General features: G+C 36.9%; 1 protein-coding gene across 1 annotated transcript; it reads right to left on the bottom strand.

Annotated features, from left to right (window-relative positions):
* Positions 1-9,560: 9,560 nt before the first annotated feature.
* LOC105036436 (acidic endochitinase) lies at positions 9,561-10,643 on the bottom strand. Its single transcript, XM_010912205.3, has one exon. It carries the CDS (start codon positions 10,588-10,590, stop codon positions 9,706-9,708), a length of 885 nt encoding a protein of 294 aa, XP_010910507.2. The 5' UTR covers positions 10,591-10,643; the 3' UTR covers positions 9,561-9,705.
* Positions 10,644-10,868: the final 225 nt, after the last annotated feature.

The following is a 10,868-nucleotide window of genomic DNA, read 5'->3' on the forward strand; positions in this document are numbered from 1 at the left end:
TAGTGTCTTTCGTTTTATCTTCAAGATTTAACAAGATACCAAAGATATTGTCACAAATATTCTTTTCAATATGCATGACATCAAGGTTATGCCTCAATCGCAACTTACACTAATATGAAACTCAAAAAGAATACTCTTTTTTGTTCAATTGAACTCTTCTGCTGATCTCGATCTCTTTTTATTGTAAGGATGCTTTTCATAGTCTATGTTCTTCAAATGAGATAGTTGTTGCATCACATCATTTTCATTTGTTAAAAGAGGTGAGGGTCGATAGTCCACCTTGCCATTAAACCTCTTGCTCTTTCTTCATGCATGGTCATGAGGAAGAAAACACCGATGGCTTAGATAACCAATCTTGCTTCTTAATTTACGAGAAGGGGTATGCTTATTACAAACAAGATATGCCATATACCCTTTAGTGATCTATCCAGAAATATTATCATAGGTTGAAAAATTATTAATAGTCCACAATAGAACCGTATGCAATCGAAAATTTTGGCCGTATGAAACATCGAAAACATCAATACCCTTATCCCATAACTCATTCAACTCATCTACTAATGGCTTTAAATAGGCATCAATGTCTTTACCCGGTGCTTTCGGACCCAGAGTAAATAGTGACAACATAAAGAATGACTCAGCTATGCACATCCAAGGGGATAAATTATATGCCAAAAGAACAACAAGCCACATACTATAGGCATTAGACATGTTGCCAAATGGATTGAATCCATCCGTTGCTAGGCCAAGCTTCACATTACGGGATTATCTAGCAAACTTTGGATACTGTTCATCAAAGCTCTTCCAAGCTTCACTATCAGACGGATGAATCATAGTGTTACTCTCACTTCTAGGTCTATCTTTGTGCATCTCATTTCTTTAGCTGTTTTTCTCGACATAAATAATCGTTGTAGTCTAAACTTCAATGAAAAGTACCATAACACTTTATAAAAGATCTTCTTACCCTTACTATCATTAATCATCCATGTTGATGTTTCACACTTTAGACAACTGTCACAATTTTCATACTCTTTCCAAAAGTAGCACAGTCATATTTACGTGCATGTATTGGCACATAACCCAAGCTCAAGTTCCATAGAAAGTGATTTGTTGCATAGTAAGACTTTGGCAAGGATTGACCATTAGGCAAGACTTCTCTTAACAATGAAAATAGCATATCAAAAGACTTATTACTCCATTTATTGTATACTTTCAAATGAAGCAACTTTACCATAAATGATAATTTTAAAAATTTTATACATCTCAGATATAACTCTTTGGTAGCTTCCATCAATAAATCATTAAAGGCATCGGTACAAAAATGGCTAGCACTTGTAGAAGCCTTCAAGTTTTTCTCAATAGGACAATCGTTAAAAAAACTATCGATGTCACATAGTAAGTCTTTTATCACATCATCATCATCATCTTCAATTGAATTATTGTCTAATTCGTCACTTTGTATCTACAAATGAAAATTTATCTCGATTATTAGGGAATTAAAATTCTGTCCGTTTGCCATGAAATATCCATCGAGTGTATGATTGATCCATGCCAAATCTCAATAGATGATCAAAAATATTTTCTTAAGGCTCCATATAAATGTTCAAACAATGTGAACAAAGACACTGAATTTCACAATCTTTGCTCTTGTTTTGAGCCACAAAAGTCATAAATGATTTGACTCCCTCTACATATTCGCAAGAGAACTTAACACAATTCATCCAATGCTTATCCATATTATATACAAATATCTATCATTAAGATCCAAACAAACTTCAGCAAACGTGCTATTTAAATCACATCTTTATAAAAGAAATGACAAAGAAAAAAGGATAAAGAAAGAAGAGCAGCAGAGCAGGCATTAACAAAGGAAAACATGAAAAAATAAATTCTTGAGCCTAAGGTCATACAATAGATCATATAATATTATAATAAAGATAATTCACTTTAATTTATTTTCGATATGCATACATAACAATTGCATGATAATACTATAATTAATGTACAAATAGCAATTAGATATCTAATTTTAAGATTTAACTGACACCCAAACAATATAATTTTAAGAGAAATAAACACAGAAACCACTATAGTTAAAATTTAAAAATATCATGATACCCCACCAATCAGCTGCTGGTGCTTTGCTTTGATTTCACGTTTCTACATTAATTAAGACAAGTCATTAGCCCATGTCCTCAACGAAGCAATAGAACTGCACTAAACTAACCAAGGATTACAATGCAAAAGATTTATTGCAACGACTAAGCCAAACACAAATATATTTACTCCATTAGTATTTTCCAGTTTGTGAAAGCAAAATATATTAGACTTATTTCCCTTTGCAATTTAACCTCCAACTTTAGCCCGCTTAATCACTGACAAGTAATCTGAGCTAAATAGGAACCTTTGGAGCTGCATAATCCTCTAAAGCATTATGATGACCCAATTTATATTTTATGCAAATGATCATCGGCCATTACATCATCACGTTGGATACATGTTTAACTAAAGCAAACTATAAGAACACAAATACATAAGTATACACTTTATGAGATGTATTACAGCCAACTTTAAATTCATGATCGACCAAAACCTAAAAAGGTGCAGAGCAGATATTATTTGCGCATCTATGTGTGGCTTTGCAAAAAAAAATTCACCAGCTGCAATTTTGATTGGATGTGGGCATGCAATCAGGCCAAGCCTAAGCAAGCTTGGTTTGACCTTGAACCTTGAGATCAAGCTTGACTTATTTACCATTATATTGAGCTCAATTCGAACTTAATTTTGAACCAAGCCAATTTCAAGACTGATTGATCAGCTTGGCAATCCTAAATTGAGTTGAAATCAATTCAAGCTTAAACCAAGCTCGATTCAATCTTGAATTATAACTTAATTCAAGGTTAATTTCAAGCTAGATTCAACCCTGAATTAATATTTATTAATTCAAAGAATAAACAAAATACACTGGTTAAAGGCTTATCCAACAGTCCATTATCTATATAATGTGCAAGTATATTCAAGCCTTATTGAACCTGTCACGCCCCGAACCCAACAGCCGGTTCGGATATGTGATAGTCGCACACTCCTTAGAGCAAGTCCTAAAGAATATGCAAGGCCAAATTAAATCATTACAACCTTAACATCCATAATAATTAATTTCAACAATAATTCATAAAATCTTGCATAATTATAAATTAAATTTTTTTAATTTTTTGATCAGATACTATGACACTCTATCTATCCATCTGTTCACCCGTAAATCCAAGCCATTACAAACATCCTATAACTCTGAGAAGAAAAAGAAAGTTGAAGGGATGTGAGCTTTACAGTCTAGTAAAAATTTTTATATCACACCAATATAGTAATATAATCTAAAAATAAGGATAAATAATAAAATATAAAATTCCATGTTCAATATCCGAAATAATACAAATATCTATAAATTATTTATCTTGTCGAAAGAGATGCATCATCATATGTTAATAGGTGAAATACTTTTGTTCAACAATTATTTCATGTCTTATTTTTTATTTCTCTTTTCATAATCACATGATTTTTAATCTTTTTTTTTGGCTCTGGACTAACCAAGTCTATACCTTAGTCATCATCCGAATCAATTTTCGATTAAAAGCCTTTCAAGGCTATCTCAGGATGAGCTTCTGACCGGCTGTCCCACGTACGAAAGTCTGTGAGAGGCTGTCCCAGGCATAAGCTCCTGACGAGCTATCCCAGGCATAAGCTTTTGGCCGGCTGATCCACCTATAAGCTAGTGGGGGCTGTCCCAGGCATAAGTTCCTGACGGACTGTCTCAGGTATAAGCTCCTGATGGACTGTTCTACATGACAAGACTAGTCCATACCATATATCTCTTTCTTTTCATTTAATCATTATGTATTGATTTCATCAAATCAATTCCGACTTACATTATGATTAATTTAAATATATCATATCCATATAATCATGCCATCAATTTTTGATACATATATATTGACATAACATATTCATACTCAAAATCAAATAGCAGTATCTCAGATATAATAAATTCATCGATATCAAATCTGATGATGCAAAATCAATGATGCAAGACCAACAGTAAAATAGCATATATATAATGACGATCATGTACAGAAATTCTTACCTTTATCGGTGACTGATCCAAACACAGAAATCAATGTTCTTCTTTGATTTATTAATTTCTCTAACAAGATATTCTACTTGACATTTTATGCAGACAATCATATCTCTTCATAACTCTGATCAAATATAAAAATCATATATGGAGAAAATTATCGATAATCAATCTTAATAACACAAATCCAGGATTTCTCCTAGGATTACCTAAAATCGAGATTTGTCTGAGTATCTAGACCATCCATTGGTCCACAAGGCTTCTAGAGAGAAAATTCATGAAGAGAGAAAAAATTTTAGAAAGAGAAAGTGAAAAGAGAATCTTCGTATCCTTTAGATAAAGCAATCATGATCGAGATTATCAGAGGTCCAATCAGGATGACTTAATATGAATTAATCATGATTGATGTTATCAATTTCGAATATGGATCGGATCGGGATCTAATCTACTGTACGAATTTTGAAGCAATTTTTAGTAGTCATATTTTTATCTCAAGTTTATCTTAGGATCTGTGATGCAATTAGAGAGAGAAAGAGAGAGAGTAGAAAGACCCTAGAGAGACAAAATCCATAAAGAGAGAGAAAATACAGAGAGAATTTAGAGAGAGAAATTGGAGAGAGAAAGATAGAGAGAGGAGAGAGGAAAGAGAGAGAAAGAAACTCTCTCATTTTCTTTCTTTTTTTTCTTTTCTTTTTCTTCTTCTTCTCTTTTCTCTATTTTTTTTCTTTCACGGGAGCAGAGGACTCGTGCGGTCTCTTCTTTTCCCTTTTCTTCCTTCATGGAACAGGGGAGGTCTTCCCCCCCTTGTTCTCGAATTAAGGCGCCTCCCCCCTCAGTCGACCACCACTCCGGTCGGTGGAGCAGTCCCTGGAGATGCCGAGCGACTGGGTCCGATGACTAGCGACGGCAACCAGCGATAGGAATCAAAACAAAACATAAAAAAAAAAGAGAATTCAAAAATCCACGGTTTCAACAGATTTTGATTGAAAAATTGACAAAAATCCCAACTTAAAACCTATAGAAGATTGAGTCGAAGATGATTAGAAAAATTTACCTGATTTTTTTTATGAGATTTGATCGGATTTGAATCTGATTTCTGGTGGCCAAAACAATGAAGAATCACCGGTGAGCTGGGAGAAAATCAACAGATTTTTGACGACGATATTGGGCGAAAAAGTTTACAGATTAAAGTCTTTAAATAGACCTTGATTAAAGAGGTTTTTGAGTTGGATTTAAAGTCAACATTCCACATAGATGAGGAGTTCTAATCGGCGAAGAACTCCTGGAGTTCTCCCGCGTCTCCCTTATCCTCTTCTGCACTATTGCACGTGCTGGTCAAATAAGTTTTTTTTTTTTTTTTTTACTTTAAGATCTGTGCTTGTGATGAGGTTGGGGTTAAGTTGATCAGACCTGATTGAGTTGGGTATTACAGAGCCAAACCTGATTGAGCTGGATCAATCTTTGGCTTGGCTCGAAATTAAATTCGAGCATGTTTCACAAGACAAGTTTGATTTGTTTAGCTCTCAATTAAGCTTGATTTGCACTTTTCTTGAGCTGAGCTCCAGTAAAGCTCGAGCTCTTCAGTTCGTTTGACCACACTAATTTCATGAAATCGAGAGTATTTAAAGAAATAGATTAACAAAGTTTCAGCCTGAAGTATTCTCAGCAGCCACGGTGCCAAAATGAGAAGCAATATCATACCTACTGTTCTTCCTAATGATAAAGACAATTTCAAGGAAGATGTAAATATCAAAACACTAATCAATACGATCACAAGCCAAACAAACATCAGCAAAAGGCCCCAAGCATAGTGCAGGAGCAGAATATGTTCCTTCAAGATAAAAAGATTGTCTACATAAAAAAAGGAGAACAAAACAGCTCACTAATCAAATTGTATGGGCAATTTACAATATCGAGATACTGAATGGACAAGATTGCATATTTGTTGATGATAATTAAAAGCAGAAAAAATTATAGTTTCGTTCCCTCTACTTTGCCCTAGTAGCTCTCACACCCCCCTCAGGTTTCAAAATTTTTAATTTGGTCACAAATCCTGAAAGAGAGTTGCCATTAATTTGCCAAAGCTTCAATTTACCAGTGATGTTTTTAACATTAATCTATTTGTTTATGATGTTTGAACTCTAAAGCAACATAAAGGCACTAGATGTACCAACACAACCCAACTTATTTTGCTGATGCGCACGACTGCAAATGCTTAAGATATAAAACCTCTGCCATGCAAGATATCTAATTTTAAGATTTAACTGACACCCAAACAACGTATAGTTACGGGATTCCATGTGTTGCATGGATCACAATGATAATTGTGGCACATCAATTCTTGCATAAACCTTTGAAAAAAAAAAACAAAAACTTGCTTGATCATTCGAGTCATAGGTGGACCATTATTTTTTTTTTTTTTTGGTATTACTGATCAGATGATTTGATCGAGAAAACTAGCTGCGAGGAGATCCTCTTGAAGCCAACCAATCAGCAGGGATGTAACCTTCTCCATACACATTATTTCTCTAAAAAATTTATTTTTTTAAAAAAAAATCTCTATACGCATGAACAGCTTTGAAGGACTGTCGAGATAAGGCAGCCATGGCTATGAGAAAAGAGGAGATGGTTCTTTTTTACTAGATTTGATCCATGTAATAACAGTTGCAACAAGTCCTATTCTATAGCAATCTTATAAGATTATAGAAGTACAGCTATCGTAATTAGTCCATGTTAATCTCTGAACAGAGATGCCAAATCATTCAAACACACCTGACGGAAATTATCAAGGAATATCGGACAACCAATACCTGAGGAAAATGATCAGGGAGGAGCAATACCAGAATAAGCAATACCTGAACAAGCAATAGGGACGGCGATGACGACGGCAAGCGAAGACGGGAAGACCGACGACGGCGACGGCAATGAGCAAAGATGGGAAGACCAGCGACGGTGACGGCGATGAAGGAAGAAGATGAAGGCTCTATCTTTTCTAAAGGAAGATGGAAGTGCCGATGGGATTATAACTTCATTTTGTTTTTTGATCTTATGAGTGTACTCATACTAGATTGGTGTGAGCACACACTTGTACAAAAAAAAAAAACAAAAAACATTGCCCCTCCTTAATTATTATCCCATCTTTGATCTATCATTTCTTTCCTATCTCACCATCTAAATTCTAACCCCTTAGCCCACGAAGGACCAAGTGTGCGTTCCACGCCATTACGGTTCTAGGTTGGTCAAGTGGGTTGAAATCTCGGCTAGTAGTAAAGGAGGCCTTAAGACACTCCAATTACTCTTCTTGAGCGCGTATTGGAGCTCAAAACGTAGGCTCCAAGTTCAACCCAACAGGTAGCAGAAGGCATATATGTTAACGAATTTTCCTTTGACACATCTGAGTATTAAAACTAACATCCTCGTTGAGCAAACGTTGTATCCAATATTAAGATGGTGCTCATTGGCTAAATTAAACACATATTAAAGTACATATTTATTTCTTAATTCTTAAATCAGATTTAATATAAGTTAATCACGATAAAAGAATTTTGTTCCAAATCAAGCTTATTTTTGGAACAAACAAATCCAGGGCTATGGTAAAGATTAATGATTATGGACTGTTATGGGCCTCCTTGTAAAGCTTGCTCCAGAAACTTCAATAATACAGTAACATATTAAGTAATTCTCATAAAATATCACCATCCGGGGGCATTAAACAAGTTGAAATATGAGTCCAACCTAACAGAGGAGCTCCGCAAGTCCGAGGTCACATCGAATTAATCTATCGTTGACTCAAGGCCAATAACAGCTTAACTCTAAGCCTATAAATTTGGAGAGAAAATTCCAACCTCCCTTAGATATAGGTTCATAATTACTTAACAGTGAAGCTGACTCAAGGTTAATAATAGCTTAAGTCCAAGCCTATAAATTTAGATAAAAGAATTCCAACCTCCCTTAGGTATAGGTCCATGATTAATTACTAGTGGAGCCATAAACACAAAAACACGTACACTGACACACACATCCTGGACTCAAGGAAAATAATAGCTTAACTCTAAGCCTATAAATTTAGAGAGAAAAAATTCCAACCTCCCTTGGACGTAGGTTTATAATTAATTACCAATGGAGCCATATATATATATATATATATATATATATATATATATATATATATATATAGCATCTCCAATCCACCACCATCCAGCACGTGCAATACTTAAATTTTTAATATAAATTTTCAAATAATAAAATATAAATTATGAAAAAAAATAATATAATTAAATTTTCTTATTTGTTTGTTGTTTTGTTTCATATTTTCCATATTTATCTACTCAAAATATTACAATTAAATATTCTCTTATCTTTTATGGATGGAATTTTTGTTTTTTTTTTTTTACTTTATTTACTATAATAATTAAATATTTTCTTATCTTTTTTACAGATGATTCTCCTTATTTGTTTTCTATCACTTTTTTTTTTGGTTTAATCTTTTCCTTTCTGTAACAGGCTTTTCAAATTTCTTTTCCCATTTTTGTGGAAGCCTAGAATTTTAACTTTTTATTTATTTATTATCATGATTGTAGTTAGATAATTTCATAATTATTATCTAAAATGGATTTTTTTTTTTGTTTGTAATGGTACATGGCGAGGGTTGTATAAGTGAACCGAAAAAGGTGGAAATATATTTTTGGAATAAAAAAAAATAATAGACAGAACCCGAACAGAATATCTCTAGACCTTAGAACTCTTACATTTATATCATAAAGATCGTTGCACCATTAGCCATCTGCCAAACCTTCAATTCTCTCTTGCAAGGTTCTACATTTAACCGGGAACATTCATCAATCCATGGAACGAGCACTCTTAAACATGCTTGGAGGGCTAAAATAACCTATAACTGGTGAGCATTTTTACAAATAGGAAGCCGTCACTATCTTTTCCTAGATGAACACAGATGACAAAGTCCAAGATCGGTGTTGGTTTTCAAAAATTTCATAGTTGAATACATCTGTAGAATATTCCAATATAAGTATCTTACACAGGGAATATATATCCTTCAAGTACCCAAGAAATTATTCGGTACCCCGTCTAGCAGACATGGCCAATGGTCACTAACCAAATCATCACCCCGTTTTGACCATAAGGGATAATTTATGTTACATGACATTGGAGAGTCTAAATTATCACCCAGCCGTTTTGACCATGAGATGATAATTTATAGTGCACGACCGTGAAGAGTCTAAATACATGAGGTGATAATTTATGGTACATGCGACCAGTGATCATTGGACTGGTCTAGCTAGTAGACCCGGTCCATCCAACAATGTCATCTACGTTTGGGTTGGTATGATTTTGTCCGGTCAAGTGTTCATGCGAGTCGTGTCACATATATTATTTATCCGCAACATCGTTCTGTCTATATTTTCTGGTCCAATAAAATTAAGGATCACTTGTTTATTTCTCTTACAAGCATTTTCAGACAGAAATCTTGGCAACAATAGATGTTTGCCATTATTTAACTATAACACGATCATACGGCTATAGATATGCATGCCTGCCTTATATACATGTGACGCAATTCACACGCTACTCTTCACGGTGGCACTGTAGTTGTTCTGCTCGTCGTAGTACCTGTTCCACACCATAATCCCCCCATACTTGGCGGTGCCCTTGATCGCCGGCAGCACCTGAGAGGTGAGCACGTTCGGAGGGATGTACCCGCTTCCGGCGGCAGCGCTCGACGCCGGCACGCCCAAGAAGAAGTTGGTCGCCTTCACGCTCGACGTCCAAGTTTTCCACGCGCTGGTCAACTTGGCGATGTTCCCCGATGTGTACTCGCACGAAGGGTTGTTGTAGAACTGGATCCAGACGTAGTCGAAAAGCCCGGTCTGCAGCGCGGTGTTGAGGTGCGCGTCCGGGTAGGGGCACTGCGGCGCCGCCGTGAGGTAGACCTTCTTGCCACGGCTGCTGAACTGCGACAGGTCCCTGGCGAGGTCGTCGAAGTGGGCGCCGTTGGTGGCCTCGATGTCGAAGTCGATGCCGTCGAGGACGGCGGCGCCGAGGGGGCGAGAGGATGAGCTGCCGCCGAGGAAGTTGTTCCAGAGGTAGTTGGCGACGCTCTGGGCGTCCGCGGCGGAGGAGAGGGAGTAGCTGCCGGAGGCGCCGCCGAGGGAGAGGAGGACCTTGACGCCTCGGGACTGGCAGGACTTGATGTCGGAGGAGAGGCCTTTGCAGGTGCCGGCGGAGGGGTCGCAGTGGCCGGCGAGGTTGAGGACGGGGGTCTGGCCGTTGCCGAAGGTGGTGAGGAAGGCGATGTTGACGTAGGAGTAGAGGCCGGTGGCGCAGGCGGAGGCGAGGCTCCCCTCGGCGGTATACTGGCCCCAGTAGACGGCGATGCTGCCTGCATGGGAGCCGGCAACAAGGGCGAGGAGGAGGAGGAAGGGGAGGAGGAGCTTGGAGGCCATGGTGAATGTAATTAAGAGGAGAGGAAAGCTCTCTTCTCCGAGTTGGGTTGAGGGAATGGGAGGGAGGCCATGCTTCTTATATAGAAGCGAGCAGGGTGGTGTGAACTAGTTTTTGTTTTTTTGGGTAAAAGTGTGAACTAGTTTTTTACGGATAGGATTGGAAGACTTTGACTGTAGTTCTCGACTGGAGTTTCCAGAGTTTTACTTTTTTACGGATATATTACCACAAAAAGCCTGGGCTGGCTCCATTTTGTATCGCTTCGCGTGCCGTAAAATAA

The sequence above is a fragment of the Elaeis guineensis genome, chromosome 2 (genome assembly GCF_000442705.2).
Source record: "Elaeis guineensis isolate ETL-2024a chromosome 2, EG11, whole genome shotgun sequence".
NCBI lineage: Eukaryota > Viridiplantae > Streptophyta > Magnoliopsida > Arecales > Arecaceae > Elaeis > Elaeis guineensis.